The following is a 24,043-nucleotide window of genomic DNA, read 5'->3' on the forward strand; positions in this document are numbered from 1 at the left end:
TTCTGACGATCGGAAGTGTCGTCTGAAATCGTGCCCTTGTTACAGGAAGGGTCTCGGAACGAGTCTAACGCTTTTGCCAGGGATGCCATAGACCGGGTAAGGGAGGTAGCCCACTCAGGGGGACTAGGCTCACTGGGTTCGGTATCAGTAACAGGTGGTCCCTGAACAGTCACCGGTTCACAAGCTGTGCACAATGCAGTATTGTGACCCCTTTGTAAGGACACCTTACAAGAGGTACATGCAGCGAAGAACACAGTGTGGGTTTTCCCAGACTTTTTGTGAGGCTTTGATTGAGACATAGCATAGCCTTGAGGAGAGCGCTTACTAGCAGGAGAAGGGTTAAGCTATGTTTCTGCAGCTTACCTAGGTCCTGTGTCTTGAGTCCCCAGGGAAGGTCTGCGGTGTATGCCCAGAAAACGCTAGTCCTGAAGGCTGTGATTCAAAAGGCTGGAGCAGCATCAGCTCTGTGGGTGTCCCAAGATGGCCGCCGAGATCGGGAAGTGAGCGCTTCTCGGGGAAAAGCCGGGGCTAAATTTTAAACCTGCGGTTGCGGCTGCAGCGCCGCGACCGCTATTAGCGCCATCCTTAAGCCACACTCCTTCATTGAATTGCCGCACTGCGGTCCACCCACGGACCTGGGCTTTAAGGTGTGGACCTCCCAAACCCCGGGGACTAGGACCCCCCAGCGCCTCGGCCCCCGCAGTGTACTCACGGTAGATGCAGTGGGCCGGTGCTCATTCCACTGTCGCCATAGTCAGGGAGGAGGTGGAGAGCTTCTGCCGCCTTCCATCATCCGCTATATCAGTGGTGATGCAGAGGGGGGCTGCATGGACGCCATACATATTATATCCGGCTATGCACCTGGCTCCAGGAGAGGTAGATGGAGGGCTACTCCATGTGGTCGCCTGCTATGGAGGGGGGAGATCGGAATGCGAAGGAACCGTCGCCCGTAAAGTGAGCTCAGGGCTGGCATCCAACGTTGCAGGAAAGGGTACGGGAGGGACGCTCCACGTACTTGCCTGTTGATTCTGGGGAGATCGGAACCTAGAAAGGATCCGTCGCCCCCATTCGCTCTGTTGAGGGTAAAATAGAATAAAAAGTAAAAAACTAAAATAAAAACGGTGGGGTCTGAAAGCAGACCCAAGTGCCTCCTACAGACACTAAGCAAGAACTGGTTCACTTAGAGCCAGCAGGAGGGTGTATACTGCAGGGAGGAGCTATTCTTTGTGTTAATTAGAGTCCTCCTAGTGGCAGCAGCATAACACCCATGGTCCTGTGTCCCCCAATGAAGCATAGGAGAAACTACAACTCCCAGGATGTTGAATATGTGGGGGGTTGTAATTTTACAACAGCTTTGATCACACTTTGCGTTCCACTGATCTAAGGATTCCTTATAATATTGTTTTAAAAAAAATAATCCAGTTAAACTAATTCAGGATTTATTCTAATAAATGTAATAAGGACATTGGTAAAAAGTGATGTCAGGATTATAGAATTCCCCCTGCTTCTACTGGGGCATAATGCCTCTTCAAAAGGTAAAGCCGAGTCTCCTCTTCCCTTGTTGTACATCCCCAGAATCGTATATTTCCTTTATTTGCTGGGTGGTGTCATTATAATAAGCCGGTAACTGAACGCCGCTGGTGTCCTGCACTTGGTAGCTCGGTCGTATGCCTCCCCTGTTGGAGTACACCGGGCCGTGTCCTCCTCCGGTGCCGGTGTGCGCGGCTTTCTTCAATGCCAGTGGATTTCCTCCGGCTTTGGTGATGGAATCAATCACCCGTTTGGCGTACTCCTGAAACATCTCCTCTTCCTTGGTTATCAGTGCTTCGTTCTTCCTGGCATACTCAAACTCTGCTTCTCTTTCTGCTTCTGTCACTATTTTCTTTTCAGCCTGATAAAAAAAAGATATTACAGAATGAACCATAGATTTAAAGGGACTCTGTCAGTACAAAATGACTGCTCAAACCAAGCACGGGGCTCGGTGCTCCATGACGGGACCAGTCCTTTATATACACCTTGCCACCTACTTGTTTTCCATCTATCTCTTCCCCCGTCATCTTTGACGGCTCTGACTTCCTAGAGCCAGAGAAGGGTAGAGATAGATGGAAAACAAGCAGGTGGGAAGGTGTATGCAAAATGATTGGCCATGCCATGAAGCACCGAGCACCTGTGCTTGGTTTGAACAGTCATTATGTGCTGACAGTCCCTTTAAAGAGAGATGTCAGTACAAAATGACTGTTCAAACCAAGCACAAGCTCTATGTGCACCCCTGACTTGGCCAAACAGTTCAGTGCACCTACACATGTACTTATTTTGCATCTCTTTCTGCCTTCTGAGTTCTGTAAATGTACAGCTGTTAAGGAAGAGTAGGTTGGAGATAGGTAGGAAGGTAAACCGAGCGCCTGTGGTTGGTTTGAACAGTCATTTTGTGCTGATGAATTCACTTTAATTTAAAAACAAAATTACGTATGTTACTTTTTTTTTTTATATATAGGTGTCCTCAAACATTTTGTAAAGACTATGGACACCATTGGGGGAAGAGGAATTTTATTTTGTTAAAGAAAAAAAAAAAGGTTGAAAATTTTTAATAAAGACTCCTTTTCAGGCCTCCATTTTTCACATGTGTGTTCTACCCATGTTTTCAATGATCCAACACACTCCCATTATAGTCTATGGGACTGTTCAAATCTCCATGATTTTTGTGGACAAAGTGACCGCAAAATAAATAAATCCATGGAGACATGTCGGTTCTCGATCCGAGTTATGGACCACACTCGCTGTCCTTTTCAAATGTGTCCACGAAAAAAAAAATGGCACACGGCTCCAATCCTTATGTCACTGTAGTGCCGTCCGTTTTTTACTATTTCATGGGTTGAAGAATGGCGGGTATTTTTGTTTTGCATACAAGAAAAACAGATGAGCGTAAAGAACGACACATGGACCAAAGATGGATGAATATTGGGTGTTGGCAACTCTCGGAATTACCGTATGTGAAAAAAAAAGGTTTTCTTTTAATATGGATCAAAATTCTGCAACAAAGTCTACAGAATGTGATTTTATCCTAAAAAAAGTCAATAATCTGGGAGTGAAGACCCACAAATTGTGTAAAGATGCCCACACACAAGCACCATAGCTGTAAGGTTGGTGACATCTGCCCGATGCCTGTGCTGCCTCATTTATGGCCGGGAAAAATGAAAAAATCCAATGTAGCAGACTTATCTGAAAGGCTCTGTCGCCATCGGATCATCAGTGCACCCCACCGACCATGGGGCGTGACGGACTATTACGCAAACATTATGCAAACCCGTATTTCTAAAGCCTGGCTCGTGGCTCTGAACTCTCACCATCTGCTGGATCTGCAGGTTTTGGACTTTTTTACATTCATCTTCGACTCTCTTCATTTTCTCCCTTTGCTGTGCGACAAAGAAGTTATCGGCTTCTTTTATTTCGTAAAGAGCCTGGATTCCTTTTAGCTTCTCTCCCTTTTCTTCTTCCTCTTTCTTCTTCCTCTGATAGATAGAAATACACAATATATAGATATAACTGATTTTTAACAGCGATATTGCTGTAAACTCCTCCACCAGCCTGTGTATGACTCCAACTAAAGCAGGAGATTTTTGCCCCAAAAGGACGGAGTGATCTGTCTTATTCCCCCAGTACAGTCATGCCTTTCTACTAATCCCAGGCTGCACAGAGGGGACGTGCCACGGTCTATGAACGGACTGTCCGCGGGTCTCCTGGCTCGAATATAAGCTTACGACTACTATATGACTGCATTTCAGCTTCCAAATAACCCCCACAACACCTAGACCCCCTAATGGTTCCCCTGAATTTAGCTTGGCCTTATTAACGCTTGTAACCTTAGGCTACGTTGTTGGGCGCAGTGTCGGCGATGCAACGCAACCAACAACGCAAATACACAACGCAGCGTTTTGCGACGCATGCGTTGCCATAAGACCCTACAGATCAAGAATTTCGGCGCAGGGAAAACGCTACAAGTAGCGTCCTCTGCGCCCTGTCTTGTGCGTCTATATGACGCATGCGTCGTAAAACGCAGTACAATGCATACCGGCGCATGTCCATGCGCCCCCCCATGTTAAAGATAGGGGCGCATGTCGCATGCGTCGGTATGCGCCGACGACGCTGCGCCCAGCAACGCAAATGTGAACGTAGCCTTACGCTGATATAAACTTGGCGCAGCAGAACTGTCAAAAATCAGGGTGTTCGTATGAGTGACTAAAGGATTCAGAGTCATTACCTCTGATATTTCCAACTTTCTATCCTTTGTTACAAAAAAACCCTCCTGCCCCTCTATGTGCCCAGTTTACAGTTACCTACAATATGGCCATGTCCATGAACCGTAGCAGTGAATCCTACATGGGTGAACAAGTTCTTCGGCCCAAATACTAGTCGCCCTGGTCGGCAGTAATTTGCTTGTTAGCTTAGCAGAATGGGAACAAGCACATATGTCAGAAGACCTGAGATGTGGGAAAATATGGCACCCAAGAGTATGTAGCATACCCAAGCGCCATAAGGAGCCATAGATGATTTTTCGTGTAATAATGGGCACAGGAATCTGCTACTCACCATGGCCATTCTGTGCTCTGCAATCTCTTTCAGATCTGCTTTTCTCTTGTCTTCTTTTTCCTCACTTTCTTTTTTGATCTTCGCTTCCATTTCATCCAGCGCTCTAGTTAGACGCTCTTCTTCATCATCGAGCTTCTGCTTCATTTGTGCGGCCAGCAGTTCTGTGATTTTATCTCTGCGTTCCACTGTTTTCCTATTCCATGTTAAGGTGCAAATTCAATGTCACGTCCTCCTACATACAGGTATGGCATGCATGCTTTCATAATCACAACTATGAATATGATGTTCTAAGAAACTCTTCCTCAACAGCCAATCTGCTAATAACGCGACCGGACAGCCGGAGAAGAATACATATACAGGAGCCTGTGTTTTGGCAATGGTCTGTTTAGAATTGCTGATATAGGTCAGGCCATTACAAAGGCTCTTTGAAAGGGTTGTCCTACTTGACCCAAAACATGTCGAAAAGACAAGGCATATGATAAACTAATAGGCAAAACTATGCTAAGTCCTATCCGATGGCATCCTGTCCTACCAGTGAACACGGAAGCAACCTCCAGTGGAGCGATGAGGGTTACAGTCAGGAAGTGCGGCTGCTTTTATTGTCCTATCCCATGAGTGTTTCGCCATTGCTTCATCAAGGATTATCCTTGACAATTCTACAGGGAACTGCGTTTTGTGGGGTGCAGGGTCCCTATCCTGGAAGTAATATGGCCTTTATTTTTACTTGCCATTTCCACCCACTTTGCCTTTGCATGTTTTGTACCGCCTTAATTCTCTTAAAGGGAATATCCAGAACTATTTAATTTTTTGTACTATTGGCCTAAGAACTAACAGGCAAGTAGTTGCTCTCTACCTCCTAGGTGTGCTCAGCACTGATCTCAGCTGAGACAGGCCGGTCATAAACTGGTGACTCAGCGTCTTCTGTCACGTCAACAGAGCGAAGTCTGCTCTTCTGCTTTGCTCTGTTGACGGGGCGTGACTGTTGACGTCATGATGATTGACAGCCAGTTCCGAACTGCCTGAGTCGACGGTGTCCCTTCGAAACAGCAGCAGGGAAGAAGAAGGGCTGATCTGCTGACGTGGAGTAGCTGAATTGTCGGCAGGAGCGGTCGATGAAAGCTCTGAGCCATCACTGGGTAGAACAGGTAGGTAGCCGCCTCTTAGCAAATACCTGCCTGTTAGTTTTTAGGCCCATAGTAAAAAAAAAAAAAAATAGTCCTAGACAACCCATTATAATATAGGCTGATCTGCAGCACCTGGCAGCAGCCGCTACACAATGAACGAAGCTGCGCAGCTGAGCTCCATCCATCCGCTGCTACCAAAGCGGAAACCAGCTGATCAGTGGCGGTACTAATAACTCATCATGATGTAAATGTTCTCACCTATGTAATTCCTCTTCTCTCTCCTTTTTCAGATTAGCCATTTTTCTCTTTGCCAGGACATAGCGTCTTGTCAGGTCATCGTTCTCTTCATCCATCTGTTTCTCAAGAGCTCGCAGGAGGTCTCTGTCAGCAATATGTGCCTACGAATATTGATCGTGTCCATACATTAGATTCAGAATGTATTTTCTTCCATGCAGAGACGATACACTTGTAGGCTTTAATGTGATGGGATTGATGGTGCAGTGGATTTATCATGGTTCCCACTACCAGGTTTAGGCCGGGGTCCCATCAGCGTACGGCATCTGATGCTTCTCTCATGTGAGACCATGGGATGCGATAAGCTAATGACACTCGCCTCTTGTTCTGCTGCGACCGGGAGCCGAGTGTCAGTGCTCCGATCCTCTCACATGACGGGTGCGGAGGAGATGGAGAAATTTATACCTCCATCCCCTCTGCTGCCGGCGACAGCGGGAATCAAACTGCACTCGCGTAATATCTGAGTGCAGTGCGATGTTTCACATAGACTTATATGGCTGGGCACGATCCAATTCTCTCATGAGAAAATAATCACAGATGTGAGCTGCCCCACAGAGAAACATTGGGGCGAGTGCATTCCGATTTTTTTATCTGATTACACTTGTCCGATTACATCGTAAGTGGGAGCGAGCCCTTACACTCATCTGACCCGTTGGTAGGCCTATAATGTGAGGAAAGTGTAATGTGAGCAGAAATCGTTCAAACTATAATTAATGTGGTTCTCTATTTTGAAGGAATATTTTTCAACCACACAAAGGTGCTTAAAGAAGCTCTCCTCCTCCCATCAAAGTTTTTCTCCTCTTAATATATTGCAGTCATCATATTATATAGCACTGTGTACTTACAATTGCTCATTTTGCCTTTCTACCCAGCTAATTCTTCTATTTTCTCTGCTCTATGTACAAAAAGGAAGTCTCTTTCCCTGCATTTAACATTCCCCTCTTCAACTCCTGCCCCAGCTGTCCTTCCTCCCCCTGCCAGAGACTTTTGCAGGGATGACTCATACAGGGAAAATTGAACTCCTGTTTCTATCTAGAGCTTAGACGGATTCAGCTAGTCAGTTTTCAATCATTTGATGTCACAGACTTCATGGAAAACAGAACAATTAACTGGGCAAAAGGACAAAATGAGCAATTGTAAGTACACAGTGCTAAATAACATGATTGCAATATATTAAGTAGAAAAAAACTCTGATGGGAGGAGGAGAGCTTCATTAAGAATTAAAAAATAGCCGATAGACAGTAACCGAACCAGTGCCTCTCCTCTGCCTGCATTGTCCACTAAGCTGGCTGCTTCTTCTAGCAGGGGGCATCAGGCAACGGCTGCAGACAATCAGAAGCCACCGATCAGCTTCTGTTTGGACAGAATGTCAACTGCTGTAGCTGATTGTCAGCCACTGTTTGGCTGCAGCCATCATGTGACTTCACCTGCCGGAAGTGGAAGCCAGGAACCTGGAGGAGAACGCTAACGGCAGAATGTAAGAGCAGCACTATTTTTTTAATTCGTGTACAACGCCTTTAAATGTATCCATTTGGACAAGTGGGATATTTTTCTACTAGACTCGCCTGTCAATGGGATTTCTATGCAGGTACAATACTTTTAATTATGTGACAGACTGAGCTTTTTATAGAGTGACATGTAGCTTTTAGGTGACATATTTACATGCCCATAGATATTGTATGCAACTATTTACTATGATGAAAAAGAGAAAGAAGCGGAATGCACTCACCAATCTTCAAAAAAATAGCAGCTTTATTGAGTCTTCATAAGAAAAACTTCATGACCGGGGGAAGAGGAGTGGAGCTCAGGTGAGCAGCAGGAGACGACGGCCGTTTTGCGCAGTGCTAGTCAATCGAGATACATGTCTTTAGCGCAAAATACATGACTAAACGTTAATAAAAATTAAATTAGCCACCCAAGACATCCATATCATTTAAGCACAGTGCATGGCAAACAAAAGAGATTTTATATTATATATATGCAGACCCGTTGAAGCACTAGCACTGCGCGAAACGGCCGTCGTCTCCTCCTGCTCGCCTGAGCTCCACTCCTCTTCCCCCGGCCATGAAGTTTTTCTTATGAAGACTCAATAAAGCTGCTATTTTTTTGAAGATTGGTGAGTGCATTCCGCTTCTTTCTCTTTTTCATCATATGGAATACAATTGTTACAATGGAGTTGCACCCGTGATCTTTTTGGTTATGGCTGTTTTACATTAAAGACTCATCACACACACCGGCTTCTTAACCAACAAGGTTTTTTGGACAGTGCCGTTCATTTTTTTCTTTTTTGTTGCAACTATTTACAATGTAATCGTTTGGAAAACTTTGTAGACTCTTTACGGTTTGTTACCGATCAGAAGTAAAGGACGGCTTCCTCCTATGTTAGGGCTAGAGATTTGTAGATGGAACTACACATTTCTCCCAACTAACCTGATGAGTTTTCATTATTTCTTTTTTCTCCTCCACTTTCAGCTTGGCTAGTTTATTCATCTCCCACTCATACAGCCGGGCCTGTCGCTGGATCTCTGCACTTTCTCGGTCGTTGGCTTGTTTCTCTAAGTCAGCAGCATGTCTGTGCTCCTCCATCCTGGGGACAAATATGATAAGTCGCTTTATGTAGAAACATGCTAACAACGTGCACCGATTTTAGGCAATGGATATGAGATGTAGCACAGATCAGCCTATTCTGTGGATTTTAGATTCAGATAGTTGATGCCGACACTACAAGGGCTCACCCACAAGGTGCATTATGGCGCCAAACAACTGCAGAGCTGCACCTAGCTGCTGTGATATAAAGTATCGATTTAGGGGAAGAAGCGCGCGGCGTCACATGGAGTGTTCTGTATAGTGGTACATGCGCATGGCTCTGCTGATTCCCCCTTCTTTCTTTCAATGTCTTGTTTTGTATGTGCTAAGATGCAAGAACACAACCTTTATAATAGTAACGTGGATGTTTTCTGATTTCGTGAACACCTACCGGACTTCATGTTCTTCTTTAGGTCTCATTCACACGTCAGTTTTTCTCACGTACAAGAAAAACGGAGCGATTATTTTGATCAGAGGGAGGACCCATAGGCTTGCAAAATTGGACATGTCTCTGCAATTTTCCACGGATTGCTTGGCTGGCGAAAAATCACGGACATGTGAGTGGCCCCATAGACTATCAAAGACATGTGTAATTCATAAAAACCATAGACAGCACTCGTACAAGAAAATCGGACGTGTGAATGAGGCCTCACACTGAAGAATGGATCCTAATGACGATATCTCTTTTTTTTTTGGAGGGTCTTTGTTCTGCTGTAGAATAAATTTGGAGCCAAACAGACGCCTCCCTGATGATATGACATGATGGATAAGTAGCTGCCTGTATTTAGTCAGGATTAATGGTGACTGGCAGATACTTATCCATCATACAGCACCATCAAGGAGGCGTCTGATTGTCTCCAAGTTTATTCTAGAGCAGCAAAACAACCCTGAATATAAACCCAATGTCAAGAACTATGTTCATCTGAATGCTAAATTCCCATGATGAGTGTTTGACGCTGTGTATTTTCGCTAAGCAAAAACGCGGTATCTTACAGTTCCAGCAAAGTAGATGGGATTTCTAGAAATCTTTGGCCCTCTGCGCTTTCTTTTACGCAGCGAAATAAGACCAGCGGTGCGGGTTTCAAATCCGCAATATGTCAATTTCTCTTGCGGATACGCTGAGTTTTATGTGCACATATTCCCCATAGAATTGCATTAGATGCTTAAAATCCACAGGTAAAAAAAAAACACGGAAAAACACACCAAAAACACATACAGCCAGGTGCAGATTGTATCACTAAACTTGTCAAACCAAAATACCAAGAAGAATAAAAAACAAAACAGCTTTATTTGAAACATGATGTACCAAAAAGAGAAACAGAAAACCGCAGCATTAAGATCGTAATGGAAAAAACCCTGCAAGTAACCTAATTTACCGAATACGTGCAGAAAAGCTCATCGTGGGAACATAGCCTAAAGAAGAAGAACATGGAGTCCTGGAAGTGATGATCTAACCCCACAGAGCCCTGATCTCACATCATCCAGTCTGTCTGAGATCGCATGAAGGATTTACACATCCAGAAGATCTGTGGTTCGTTCTCCAAGATGTTTGGAACAATCTCCCTGCCGAGTTTCTCCAAACATTGTGTACAAGTACCTAGAAGAACTGACGCTGTTTGGAAGGTAAAGGGCGGTCACCAAATATTGATCTGATTTAGTTTTCTCTTTTGTTAATTCCTTTTGCATTTTGTTAAAGGCCATCCTCCTAGTGACAGCAGCTTACCCCGAAGGTTTCCTGCGCCCCCCAATGAAACCATAGAGAAATAAATGATTAACACTTCTGTTTCTGGAAGCATTCTTCCATCCTGTACATACAGCTAGAAATAAATATATTTGGGTACAAAACATAGATACAATCTGCCTGATGAAGGCTCCGTCAGACGTCTGTGATCTCGGATCACAATGCGCGGACTGGCCGCTCATCTCCCAACCCCGATCGTGCCATGTGCATAGAAGTATATGAAGATGTCGTCACACTCATGGTCGGAGGTGTGCGGCCAGTCCGCGCATTGTGACCCGAGATCGGACCGATGACCACGGACGTCTGAAGGACCCGGAGTGTCATAAAGGAAACCTTCACATACAGCTTCATGAGATCGCTTGCATTATTCTTCCTCCCAGTCGACCTCTGTAGCGCCTTCTGCTGGTCAGAATACACAGTTTCCTCCAATTCCCTCTGCATCTTGGCCAAGGCGTCCGTGTCCTGCCTGCTGTTCATAGTCATGCGTTTATTCTTCAGCTCCATCTGGGCGTCTCGTTCTCTGATGACTTCAGTAAGCAGCAGCGCGCTCTGTAATAATAAGGTAACACAATACCTAGTGAGACTCACGCTGCCGATTACCTTACCTATAACGACTCAGAGCTCTTAAAGGGGTTGTCACATAAATAAAAGCTCCTCTATTAGGTCACACAAATGCCTGCCCTCATCCCCGGATCCTCTACTCCATAGCCGTCCTGGCCGGCAACTATAAAGAGAGGCTGAGGATGCCGTCAGGTAGGAGGCAGATCACAGGGCGCTTGTCCAGCGACCGTGGAGTACTGACCTGGTACAATTAGTAAGGTAGGGGCGTATTTTTAGTTTTCACTAGATTCCGACTATCTTACAGATTTCCTGCCTCCATGAGTGGATCCGTCACTAGATTTCACAATACAAACTGAATAAATGATCAAATAGATTTTAGACCAGATGAGGCTGGAGGACTTACCGTGAAAATCCATTTCAAAATGGCCGTATAATCTTTTTTTTGTAATGTTTTCCTGCTTGATGTTTAAACAAGCATTTTATGAGCTATGAATTGCACAATGCATTTGCAGACAAGGAGCTCAATGACCGGTCTGATTCTGTATTCTACAGCCATCCCGGCATGGGTTTTTTTTTTATAATAAGTACACCAGCCTCATTAAGTCTAACAGATCTAGTTCATATTGTATGCAGTTGGTAATGTGGAATGTGGAAACAGGACCGCTTTGACCCTGTTCATGACCGGACAAAGTTTAGTTTTTGCGCTTTCTTTTTTCCCTCTCCTTGCAAGTGACATAACATTTTTTGTTTTCAATTTTTGTCTCTACATCGTCATAATTTTGAATGACACCATTCACTTCACTTATATAGAAAACACTGAAAAACAGAAAAAAAAATCTAAGTTGGATGAAATGGTACAAAAACCCACAATTCAGCCTTTGTTTTTTGGGGGGTCTTTCTTTTCCAGTGCTCATCATGCAGTAAAAATTCTTCATGCCAATACAATTATGGTGATGCTACTTATATAGTTTTTTTTTAATATTCCACTGGTTAAAAAACTGAACTAGGTAAAAAAAAAGCAAAAATTCAGTTTGTGTCGCTACTTTGGAGCTTGTATTTTGCGTGACGTACATTATATTATTGCCATTTTGGGGTACATATGTTTTTAGCGCTTTTTTATTGCATTTTTTGGCCGAGATGCAAAGAAAAAAGGCAATTCTGGAGTATTTTATTTGCTTTATGGCATTCACTTTCTTTAGGGAATTGGGGGGGGGGCGACTTAAATTTATTTTTATACTTTTCTTAGCTACGGTACTTTTTACACTATTTTTTGGGTCCCGCTCTGGGACTTGATCCTGCAATTATTTGATCACTTATACTACATAATGCAATACTTTATTTTAGTTTTATGAAGGGGGTGGGATCCATAGTTCTAAAATTTTAGGATTTTTCTATCCTAAGTAAAGACTATTTGCAAAAAGGCTATTTCTATCATTTCGATGCATTGTAGCAATAAATAAGGACGGCAGCAATATAATATAGAGTCAAACCAAGGCAGCTGGAATAATGAGACGTCTATGGCGGCGATGGACGACGTACGTGGAAGGTCTTCACTTTATCACTCTGATTGTATTGCTTGACTCTGGCGTCCTCTATGGCTTGTCTCCTCTTTTCGGCTTGGTACAGGGCCTCCTCTAAATCGATCCTTTTTTTCTCCTCCTCTTCTTTCTCCTCCCGCAGTTTCTTTGCTTGTAGTTTTTCCCTCCTTAAACCCTGTGAGAAAGTTATATTTTCAGAAAAACAAATATTTATAAAACTATTTCATCTTACTTAACTCAATGTGTCATATGCCAAATTTATTAAAGGGGTCCTTATAGTTAGTGACCAATTTCGCCTATGTGAAGAAACGTATCAGCGGTGAATGCGGACGCGGCATCATCAGCCGATCTACTCACAGATATAGTGTTGGTCCAGTTCTTCACCAGCTCCTTCGATCGTAGATGTAAGTCTTCCCTTTCTTTCCTTTCTTCATAAACTTTCCTTGCCTTTTTCTCCAGAGAATTCCCATGGTTGGTTATACGCTCCCACTCTGCCCTCGGAAGTACGGTAACTTCCCGGAGATCTACAGTTGTATCTGCTGCATCTGCCATGTTTCCTGGTAATCTCTCTAGTGCAATTTTAATTAAAAAAAAATAAAAAATAAAAATATATAAAAGTATTTCAGATCATAACTAAAGTTTAGTCTAAATGTATGGTGTGCGATATGGGACTTTTTAAAGGGGTTTTCCAGATACAGAATAAAACCAAAAACTATCTTTTGGCTGCAATTTGTTTAAAACAAAACTTTGTTTTACTCACTCTTGCTGCTCCCGATGTCTGTGATTGTCTGCAGCGCTGATGTAATGTTGACAGCGGGTGGCTAATAATAACTGAGCGGCTCAGGAGAGTTGATGGCCCGAGCCACTGATTGGCTGCAGCGCTGCTGACTTGACATCGGAGCTGTAGACAATATAGGACTGGACCCGGGGAGGGTATGTAAAGCATATTTGTTTGTTTGTTTGTTTCTTAAAGAAACTGCTAGCGGGAAACGGAGGTTTAAATTTGGGATTTTTGCCTAAAAAAAAAATCCATAATTGAGACAATTATAAGGAGCGGGTCAGTGAGATTTTTTGTGAGTAACGTGCTGCATATGGTTTGTGCATGGTGGTACGGAGGGGGGGGCACCAGTGTCGTCTCCCACACCAGTCACGTAATCATGGGGTGGTGAACAATTATTATAGAAGCTAGAGGACTTCTGAACACCCCCATTGTCGCCATCTTGGTGCATCTATAATGGACAACCAGGCCGGTACTTACATATTGCACTACACACTCCTGAGGCCTAAACAATAAGTCAAACGTAATAAAACATGTTTTAAAAATGTCTAAAAGGTACAAAAATATGTCATAAAAAAATAATAAATCCTATATGAAGCAGAAGTGTCTGTAACAGTCTGATCTATGAAACTATTGAATCAACAAATACAGCGAAGAACATAAAAAGAAAACGTAACCGCTGTTTTTCGCTCATTGCTTCTCCCCAAAAAAGGCAAATAGAAAACAATCAAAATGTCGTATCAATAAATATGACGGTTCGGCATGAGAAAAAAAGGCCGTCACTCCACTCCATGGACGGAAAAATAAAAAACTAACAACGTTTATAACAAAGTTCAGAATTGTTAACTAGTCTACTATATAATTGTCTAAGGGTCACTTCTGTCTGTCTGTCTGTCCTTCTGTCATGGATATTCATTGGTCGCGGCCTCTGTCATGGAAATCCAAGTCGCTGATTGGTCGCGGCAAAACAGCCACGACCAATCAGCGACGGGCACAGAAGAAAATGGCCGCTCCTTCCTCCCCGCAGTCAGTGCCTGTCGCCCGCATACTCCCCTCCAGCCACCGCTCACACAGGGTTAATGCCGGCGGTAACGGACCACGTTATGCCGCGGGTAACGCACTCCGTAACCGCTGCTATTAACCCTGTGTGTCCTCAACTATTTACTATTGATGCTGCCTATGCGGCATCAATAATGAAAAAATTTAATGTTAAAAATAATAAAAAAAAACAAAAAACCTGCTATACTCACCCTCCATAGTCCGCTGAGCCGCTCGCGCTTGCCGCCATCTTCCGTTCCCGGCGATGCATTGCAAAATTACCCAGAACACTTTGCGGTCTCGCGAGACCGCTAAGTCATCTGGGTAATTTCGCAATGCATCCTGGGAACGGAAGATGGCGGCCGCCGCGCGCGTATCGCCGGAGCTCCGCTGGATCCCAGGGGTGAGTATACAACTATTTTTTAATTTAAATATTTTTTAACAGGGATATGATGCCCACACTGCTGTATACTACGTGGGCTGTGTTAGATACCACGTGGCTCTGTGCTGTATACTACGTCGCTGGGCAATATACTATGTGGCTGGATAATATACTACGTGTCTGGGCAATATACTACGTGGCTGGGCAATATACTACGTAACTGGGCAATATACTACGTGGCTGGGCAATATACTACGTCGCTGGGCAATATACTACGTGGTTGGGCAATATACTACGTGTCTGTGCTGTATACTACGTCACTGGGCAATATACTACGTCACTGGGCAATATACTACGTGGCTGGGCAATATACTACTTGTCTGGGCAATATACTACGTGTCTGGGCAATATACTACGTCACTGGGCAATATACTACGTCACTGGGCAATATACTACGTGGCTGGGCAATATACTACTTGTCTGGGCAATATACTACGTGTCTGGGCAATATACTACGTGGCTGGGCAATATACTTCGTGACTGGGCAATATACTACGTGACTGGGCAATATACTACGTCGTTGGGCAATATACTACGTGGTTGGGCAATATACTACGTGTCTGTGCTGTATACAACGTCACTGGGCAATATACTACGTGGCTGGCCAATATACTACTTGTCTGGGCAATATACTACGTGTCTGGGCAATATACTACGTGGCTGGGCAATATACTACGTGACTGGGCAATATACTACGTGGCTGGGGAATATACTACGTCGCTGGGCAATATACTACGTGGCTGGGCAATATAATACGTAACTGGGCAATATACTACGTGGCTGGGCAATATACTACGTGGCTGGGCAATATACTACGTGGCTGGGCAATATACTACGTCGCTGGGCAATATACTACGTGGCTGGGCAATATACTACATGGCTGGGCAATATACTACGTGGCTGGGCAATATACTACGTGACTGGGCAATATACTACGTCACTGGGCAATGTACTACGTCACTGGGCAATATACTACGTGACTGGGCAATATACTACGTGGCTGGGCAATATACTATGTGGCTGGGCAATATACTACGTGGCTGGGCAATATACTACGTGGCTGGGCAATATGCTACGTAACTGGGCAATATACTACGTGGCTGGGCAATATACTACGTGGCTGGGCAATATACTACGTGGTTGGGCAATATACTACATGGCTGGGCAATATACTACGTCGCTGGGCAATATACTACGTGGTTGGGAAATATACTACGTGTCTGTGCTGTATACTATGTCACTGGGCAATATACTACATCACTGGGCAATATACTACGTGGCTGGGCAATATACTACTTGTCTGGGCAATATACTACGTGTCTGGGCAGTATACTACGTGGCTGGGCAATATACTACGTGATTGGGCAATATACTACGTGGCTGGGCAATATACTACGTGGCTGGGCAATATACTACGTCGCTGGGCAATATACTACGTGGTTGGGCAATATACTACGTGTCTGTGCTGTATACTACGTCACTGGGCAATATACTACGTCACTGGGCAATATACTACGTCACTGGGCAATATACTACGTGGCTGGCCAATATACTACTTGTCTGGGCAATATACTACGTGTCTGGGCAATATACTACGTGGCTGGGCAATATACTTCGTGACTGGGCAATATACTACGTGACTGGGCAATATACTACGTCGCTGGGCAATATACTACGTGTCTGTGCTGTATACTACGTCACTGGGCAATATACTACGTCACTGGGCAATATACTACGTGGCTGGCCAATATACTACTTGTCTGGGCAATATACTACGTGTCTGGGCAATATACTACGTGATTGGGCAATATACTACTTGTCTAGGCAATATACTACGTGTCTGGGCAATATACTACGTGGCTGGGCAATATACTACGTGATTGGGCAATATACTACGTGACTGGGCAATATACTACGTCGCTGGGCAATATACTACGTGTCTGTGCTGTATACTACGTCACTGGGCAATATACTACGTCACTGGGCAATATACTACGTCACTGGGCAATATACTACGTGGCTGGCCAATATACTACTTGTCTGGGCAATATACTACGTGTCTGGGCAATATACTACGTGGCTGGGCAATATACTTCGTGACTGGGCAATATACTACGTGACTGGGCAATATACTACGTCGCTGGGCAATATACTACGTGTCTGTGCTGTATACTACGTCACTGGGCAATATACTACGTGGCTGGGCAATATACTACGTGGCTGGCCAATATACTACTTGTCTGGGCAATATACTACGTGTCTGGGCAATATACTACGTGTCTGGGCAATATACTACGTGGCTGGGCAATATACTACGTGACTGGGCAATATACTACGTCGCTGGGCAATATACTACGTCGCTGGGCAATATACTACGTGGCTGTGCTGTATACTACGTGGCTGGGCAATATACTACGTGGCTGGGCAATATACTACGTGGCTGGGCAATATATTACATGGCTGGGCAATATACTACGTGGACATGCATATTCTAGAATACCCGATGCGTTAGAATCCGGCCACCATCTAGTAATATATAAGAAACTATACAAGTCTGGTCCGGCCACGATCGTCCCGACCCGGAGAATCACTTTACCGTGACGGTAATAAACAGCAATAAACACAATAAACAGTGTAAAAACAAAGCCCATAAAAAACAATGTGGGAATTGCAAACATTTCACTATTTCTCCACACTTGGATTTTTTTTCCTTTTTTTCGGTACAATAGATGGTAAAATAAATGGTGTTAAAACTACAACATCCACTAAAAAAATAAATAAATAAAAAGCCCTCGTGCGGCGGTGCTGGCGGAGATATATAGAAAAGTTATGAATCTCAGAATAAAAAATAACAAAAGTTGGAAATTGCTGGTCATGAAGGGGTTAAAGGGATCTCTTCCAATGACTGATTCCTAAAAAAAAAAAAAAACCTTCACATCAGTTGATCACTTTCGAAATATCTTGTTTTGACCACAGCTGAGGGTTTGCTACAATTGTATCCAGTCCATTCCCCATTAATAATGGCGCTGCCTTTTCCTCACCTGTCTGCTTCCTGCTGGACCCCTTCCTCCGGCCGTGCCGGACCACAGGGACGGGCGCCGCAGCCATCATCATCATCACCTCCGCTGTACGGAGCCTGCCGCGTCCTCACGTTGCCGGGCAACCAGCAACTTTTCGTTGCCTAGTTACCAAACCGGAAGCGGACGTGAAAGTATGGGCGTCCTTTTCCGTCCGCTGTCCTCCACTGCGCATGTCCGGGTGTACTGAGGACTCTTGCTGTTCTTTATTTCTACATACCGATGTTATTTCCACAGCTCGTTAAAAACATCCCTAACCGCCGCCGCTTTTGGACTTTCGCCCTCATCAAAGATGGCTACCGGATGTTGCTGACGTCATTGAGACCGCGGACCAATCGCACAAGCGCTGCAAGGTGCTGTAGGCAGATTGTGTCTAAAGGTAAGATAAGTAATAAATAGCCTGCACGGTAGGACAGACCTTCACACCCGCCGAGGAGCCGGCTAGTGCGGGCGGGAGGGCTCATCCATGGCAGCGGGGAGCTGTGTGCATTCGTAGTAAGTGCATGATCCCTACTGATCCCCATGGCTGCAGACGGAGGCGTCCCGGGGGGGAGATGACAGCTCCCATCATGCACCGGCCTGAGGATATGTTGGGCTCCCATCATGCACTGGCCTGAGGATATGTTGGGCTCCCATCATGCACCGGCCTGAGGATATGTTGGGCTCCCATCATGCACCGGCCTGAGGATATGTTGGGCTCCCATCATGCACCGGCCTGAGGATATGTTGGGCTCCCATCATGCACCGGCCTGAGGATATGTTGGGCCCCCATCATGCACCGGCCTGAGGATATGTTGGGCGCCCATCATGCACCGGCCTGAGGATATGTTGGGCGCCCATCATGCACTGGCCTGAGGATATGTTGGGCTCCCATCATGCACTGGCCTGAGGATATGTTGGGCTCCCATCATGCACCGGCCTGAGGATATGTTGGGCTCCCATCATGCACTGGCCTGAGGATATGTTGGGGGTTGTCATTAGGGACCCTCAGCTGTGGTTACACTGTAGAAATAGCGTCACCAGTGCTCGTCAGTCATTTCTTGTGTTCCACATCTCATTGCCAAGGTTACCGGCCACCTCTGCAGACTAGCAGCAGCGTGCGAGCATGAGCAGTGCTTACAAGCTCTTTCCTATAGAGCGCTGCTCTGAAGCTGGCCGGATCGGGGCGGCTCTGTCGCTGGCCTCTCTGCTGGTGTCTGCGCGCAGGTGAGGTCGGTGGCACCATATTGCTGCTGGTCTCAACTGTCAGTCAAGCAGGAGCTGTGAGACAGATGTACACTCTTGTCGACGAAGATGGGACAACCCCTTTAAGAGACCTTTTTTTTGTTATTCTTTGCCTGCTCCTCCTCCAGATATACCAGAGTGCCCTCAAAAGTGCTAATCTCCCCTCGAAAATCCTGAACGGGCTAAAGGGCTAGTCCCATGCTATGAAGCAGGAGCGCAGCACTCCCTAGCCTCGCGGCTTCCTGCACGCTCAGAGGGTGAGCGCTGCTGCTTCACTGACAGTGCGGACTAGCAGCATTATTGCACAGTGCTTTGCCTCTGCAGAATCAGAGGAGCGCAGTAGGACTAAGGCTGCCGTCACACTATCAGTATTTGGTCAGTATTTTACATCAGTATTTGTAGCCAAAACCAGGAGTGGGTGATAAATCCAGAAGTGGTGCATATGTTTCTATTAGGCCAGGATCACACATGCGAGAAACACGTCCGTGTCTCGCATGTGAAATCCAAGCTCTGGTTCCGGCACTTCGGAGCAGAGCGTGCAGCCGCATAGGAACACATGGAGCCGCATGCTCCACTCTGGAGTGCCGGCGCCAGAGCTTGGATTTCACATGCGAGACACGGACGTGTTTCTCGCATGTGTGATCCCGGCCTTATACTTTTCCTCTGATTGTTCCACTCCTGATTTTGGCTTACAAATACTCATGTAAAATACTGACCAAATACTGCTAGTGTGACGGCAGCCTGAGGATGGCCGTGATGTGGAGCTAAGCAAGCCGTCCACCTGTCTGGCCAGCTTCAGCACCGCGCTTACAAGCTCGATTGAACAGTTTGTAAGCACTGCACATGTTTGGACACCACTTCTAGACTGCATCAATGGCCGGTCCCATCGGAAACAAAAAAAAGATAAAGCATTAATCCAAGACCTTTTTTTTTTTTTTAACTGTGGGCCTAAAAACTAACCGGCAGGTAAGTGCTCTGCCGCCACAGAGTTGTTGCAGACCACTACTGCCGGCGACTCAGCGGCTAACACTGACATCACGTTGACAGAGCAGCAACTTCTGCTCTGCTCTGTCAATGGGGGCATGACTGCTGACATCATGCTGATTGACATCTGGCTCCCCTCTGCCTAACTGCGCGGAGCCCGCTGTCAATCAGCATGACGTCACCTGTCACACCCCATTAACAGAGCAGCCCAGAAGAGGAAGAGCTGCTCTGTTGAGATGGAGCAGCTGAATCGCCAGCAGGAGCCTACAAATAACCGCTTTGTACAGGCGCCGGGTAGAACAGACAGGTAGTTGACTCTGTTAGCAACTACCTGCCTGCTTTATATTTGTCTTTTTATTTTTACTATGTGCTTAAAAATAAGTTTTGGATAAACCCTTTTAATTTTTAGGAGAGAGGGGTTTTTATAAGCACTCTATCATTATACCTATCAATAAAGGTGGGAATAACTGTTGAAAGGGAATGTGGTCTAGAAAGCAACTATGTGCACCAAAAGTTTGGCACAACAATGGGCACAAAGTGATCCAACTAATAGGTGGTGGAAAGTAAGATGCACCAGATTTATCAAACTGGCCACATTTGGTGCATTTTCTACCTTTCTAGTCTAAGATTGCACCTTGTAACTCAGGCACAGAATTAGTAAATGCCCCAATATTTCCTGCTCCATCGATAACACAAGCGAGGAAATCGGTAACAGTCTCCAACCATTCTTCTCCTTAGGTGACGACCATCGTCCTGCGGACATGAAGATCCTCCTGGTGTTTGACTTTGACCACACGATTGTGAATGATAACAGCGACACCTGGATTGTCCAATGCGCTCCAGATAAGAAGCTCCCGCGCCGATTACAAAACTCCTACGAAAAGGGGAAATGGACAGAGTACATGGGTCGGATTTTCCGCTACTTAGGAGAACAGGGAATTCGAGAGGATGACATGAAGAGAATCATGATCGCCATACCCTACACTCCCGGGATGACGGAGCTCCTCCACTTCATCGGCCAAAACAAGGATCGTTTTGATTGCATCATCATTTCCGATTCCAATACCATCTTCATTGATTGGATTCTCGCCCACGCCGACGTGAACAACGTTTTTGATCAGGTGTTCACGAACCCCGCAACCTTCGACCGTTTGGGGAACCTCACGGTGCAGAATTTCCACGTCCACCATTGTGCAACCTGCCCGACGAACCTGTGCAAGAAAAAAGTGTTGGAAGAGTTTGTGGCCAAGCAGATGTCCAGTGGAGTGGACTACTCGAAAATCGTTTACATCGGGGATGGCAGCAATGACCTCTGTCCTGTAACCTTCCTGAAGAAGGGTGACATCGCCATGCCTAGGGAGGGTTACACGCTGCAGAAGAAACTTGCCAAGGAGGTTGAGCTCATTGATTCTTCGATTAGCGTCTGGTCAACTGGGGCCGAGATCTTGTCTCATCTCAAGCGCTTGCTGGAAGGATAAGCTTCTGCCATGAGATAAGACAGATCAGTAGATCGTTTTATCTTGTCCTTGTCGTAAATAAGCACAAAATCTGCATATTTATCCTAAATGTCAATAAATGTGTTTCCTAGTGATCCTTTACACAATAGTTGGGTTTTCAGGTCTAGCGCTGAGGTTCTGTTTCAGTGTTTTTTCTTCCGCCCTTTAGAGATTCGATGCGATACAAAAAGATTTTTCAATCCAAACGATCTCTCGATTGTTCCTCAGCTAGCCTCGATGGGGCATGTTTTTTAAGAAATCCCTAATGTGGTACGGGATGTCAATGGGATAGCCTGAAATCTTGGCAAAAAGTGGCCATGCACATCAGATTAGGACCACCCAGTTGGATAAGGATTGTCCAAGTAGTGAACGGGCATCCGATTATGCCGCGCTCCAGGTTTCGGCCAATGGTCACCCGCCTCCATGGACCCCCTACTGCCATTAACCTAAAGGGGGTCTGACGATTTAGATGCGATGGTCGCTTTTCATCCTGACATCCAAGGGGTTAAAGAGTTATCTCCAATATCAGCATCTGATGTGTAAAAAAGCCGGCACCTGTGAGCCCATTCCATACAAACTCTCCCGACTTCTGCCATACATAGAAGTCTTTAAATGCTGGCGAGAAGATGGGATCCCCAAACTTATGGGCCCCATATCTTATTCATGGCCTGTCTCCGTTGATGGTACACCACTGGGTATGACACATTCTTAAAGGGAATCTGTCACCAGTTGTTTTTTTTTTTTTTGCTATGTAATCTGAGGGCAGCACAGTGTAGGGACAGAGACCTTGATTCCAACCATGTGTCACTTAGTGTACTGGGTGCAGCAGTTGTGATTGGATCAGAGTTTTCTCTGCTGCAGATCTAGCTGAGCTCTGTATAATCCCGCCCACACCACTGATTGGCTGGTTTTTGTGTATACTGCCCATGAACAGAAAGCTGCTAATTACTGATGGAGGCGGGGTTACACAGAGCAGGAGGACTACATGGCACGAGAAAAATAGTCCTTTAGTAATAATTTCTGCTGATAACACTTTTACTGAAACGGAAACATACAGCCGAGTAAGTGATATGTCATTGGAATCAGGGTCTCAGCCCCTACATCATGCTGACATAGCAAAAATCTGCTGACAAACTCCCTTTAAGAAGATTTAACCATTGTTATTTCATACGCTGGCTCGTATTTGTTTTTACACCATATCTTGGCTAAAAGATGGAGCGTTTTCTACAGAAGGTTATCTCTCCACCTGGGGTTTTGCTTTTGTTTTTACTCTCCAATAAATTATTTGTCAGGATAAAATCGGGAAACCAAAGATTGATAATTTTAAAGGAGCTTTTCCAGGACTTAAATGTTCATGACCTTTTTCTTTTTTTTTTTTTTTGGTCTTCAAATCCGATAAGTGAGTGTCCGGCACTTTCCAACCCTTCATTCTGCTGCTTGTAGTTCCCTCTGCAGCCAGCTATACAAAGCCAGAACAGCACCTCATAGTGGCCGTTCTCATGTATTGCAGCTCATCCCTGATTGACGTGAACAGTGTTACCTCCACCCATCCAATAATAAGAGGTTATCCTATGATGAACAGGCTGTCAATATGTAAGTACTAGTAACCCCCTTTAAAGATGACAAAAACAAGGTCCAACAATTGGGACATTCCAAGTCAATCGAACCGAAAATGCATTTGGGATTTCCCTAAAAAAAATTGTTTTTAATATCAGTAACTGACAAATTGCCCAATTATATCCTACTACTACTTGATTTATGTTTTCATATAAAGGGTGCATGACAAAGTTGGAGTAACTTAATAAATACTGTGCATTGGTTACTCTTGTCTGAGTTGTGCTGCAGAGCTGAAATCTCTAAGCATACTTTGCACATTGATTTATATACTGATTAGTTTTACATTGCGGCTTGTGTTGCCCATATAGCAGACACGGTATAGCCATCTAATGTAGGAATAACGAATTGTGCCCCTTACATCTAGGGAGCTCAGCTAATCCCTTAGGGTTGTGTCTGTGGACGAGCTTTAACAACTAAGAGAATTGTGAATGCAGCTCTGGAGTATAATACAGGCAGGACAGGATAAGTAATGTAAGCGATCGTTTTGTACAAGATTCTATGAACTTGAAAATGGCGTTCAGAGGTCACCATACATTGTAAAAGTCATGTATTTCTGCCCTGCGGTGAAAGTTCACTGTGTGATTGCGTTTCTTTGCATATGGTGAGGATTTATTGATGTAATTATGACTCTGATCTTTACACTTTTCATATTCATTATGATTTGCATGTCCAGGACGCTGCTGCACCGATTTGAATGTAACTTGAATTCAAGTAACCTAGGTCTAATAAAAGAAAAAGAAAAAATGAAATCAGATCCTTACTGAGATAATAAAAAAAAAAGTTTACCGTGATGTATAAGATGATTTTTTTTATACCATACATTAATAACCACTCTTATTAGGAGAAGGTCGGCGGCACCAGGGGATGTTGGTCGGATGGGCTAATATATACAGGGGCTTCTCACAAAATTAGAATATCATCAAAAAGTTAATTTTATTTCAGTTCTCCAATACAAA

General features: G+C 44.8%; 2 protein-coding genes across 3 annotated transcripts; one reads left to right on the forward strand and one right to left on the reverse strand.

The window, feature by feature from the left end:
* Positions 1–1,422: 1,422 nt before the first annotated feature.
* CFAP210 (cilia and flagella associated protein 210) lies at positions 1,423–17,894 on the reverse strand. The gene is made up of 9 exons (XM_069733099.1): positions 17,731–17,894; positions 12,789–13,000; positions 12,433–12,606; positions 10,676–10,881; positions 8,436–8,592; positions 5,970–6,109; positions 4,588–4,780; positions 3,345–3,509; positions 1,423–1,891 (listed from the first exon to the last, which is right to left on the reverse strand). Exons 1-9 carry the CDS (start codon positions 17,804–17,806, stop codon positions 1,529–1,531), a joined length of 1,686 nt encoding a protein of 561 aa, XP_069589200.1. The 5' UTR covers positions 17,807–17,894; the 3' UTR covers positions 1,423–1,528.
* Positions 17,895–17,988: 94 nt separating this feature from the next.
* On the forward strand, positions 17,989–23,836 carry PHOSPHO2 (phosphatase, orphan 2). 2 transcript variants are annotated; one of them, XM_069733100.1, is made up of 2 exons: positions 17,989–18,145; positions 20,713–23,836. In XM_069733100.1, the coding sequence occupies exons 1-2, from the start codon at positions 17,989–17,991 to the stop codon at positions 21,450–21,452; spliced, it is 897 nt and encodes a 298-aa protein (XP_069589201.1). In that variant the 3' UTR covers positions 21,453–23,836. The 2 variants fall into 2 exon arrangements, with proteins under 2 accessions (XP_069589201.1, XP_069589203.1); XM_069733102.1 differs by having other exon boundaries at positions 18,125–18,261.
* The last annotated feature ends 207 nt before the right edge of the window (positions 23,837–24,043 follow it).

The sequence above is a fragment of the Ranitomeya imitator genome, chromosome 7 (assembly GCF_032444005.1).
Source record: "Ranitomeya imitator isolate aRanImi1 chromosome 7, aRanImi1.pri, whole genome shotgun sequence".
Taxonomy (NCBI): Eukaryota; Metazoa; Chordata; class Amphibia; order Anura; family Dendrobatidae; genus Ranitomeya; species Ranitomeya imitator.

Excerpts from the sequence above, each read along its gene's own strand:
- CFAP210 (XM_069733099.1), bottom strand. The coding sequence starts at position 17,806 with ATGATGATGATGGCTGCGGCGCCCGTCCCTGTGGTCCGGCACGGCCGG. Across the intron at positions 12,607-12,788 it reads ACTGGACCAACACTATATCT|GGTTTAAGGAGGGAAAAACT; the intron begins GTGAGTAGATCG and ends ACTTTCTCACAG. Across the intron at positions 10,882-12,432 it reads ATAAAGTGAAGACCTTCCAC|AGCGCGCTGCTGCTTACTGA; the intron begins GTACGTCGTCCA and ends TTATTATTACAG.
- PHOSPHO2 (XM_069733100.1), top strand. The coding sequence starts at position 17,989 with ATGTTATTTCCACAGCTCGTTAAAAACATCCCTAACCGCCGCCGCTTT. Across the intron at positions 18,146-20,712 it reads TAGGCAGATTGTGTCTAAAG|GTGACGACCATCGTCCTGCG; the intron begins GTAAGATAAGTA and ends TCTTCTCCTTAG.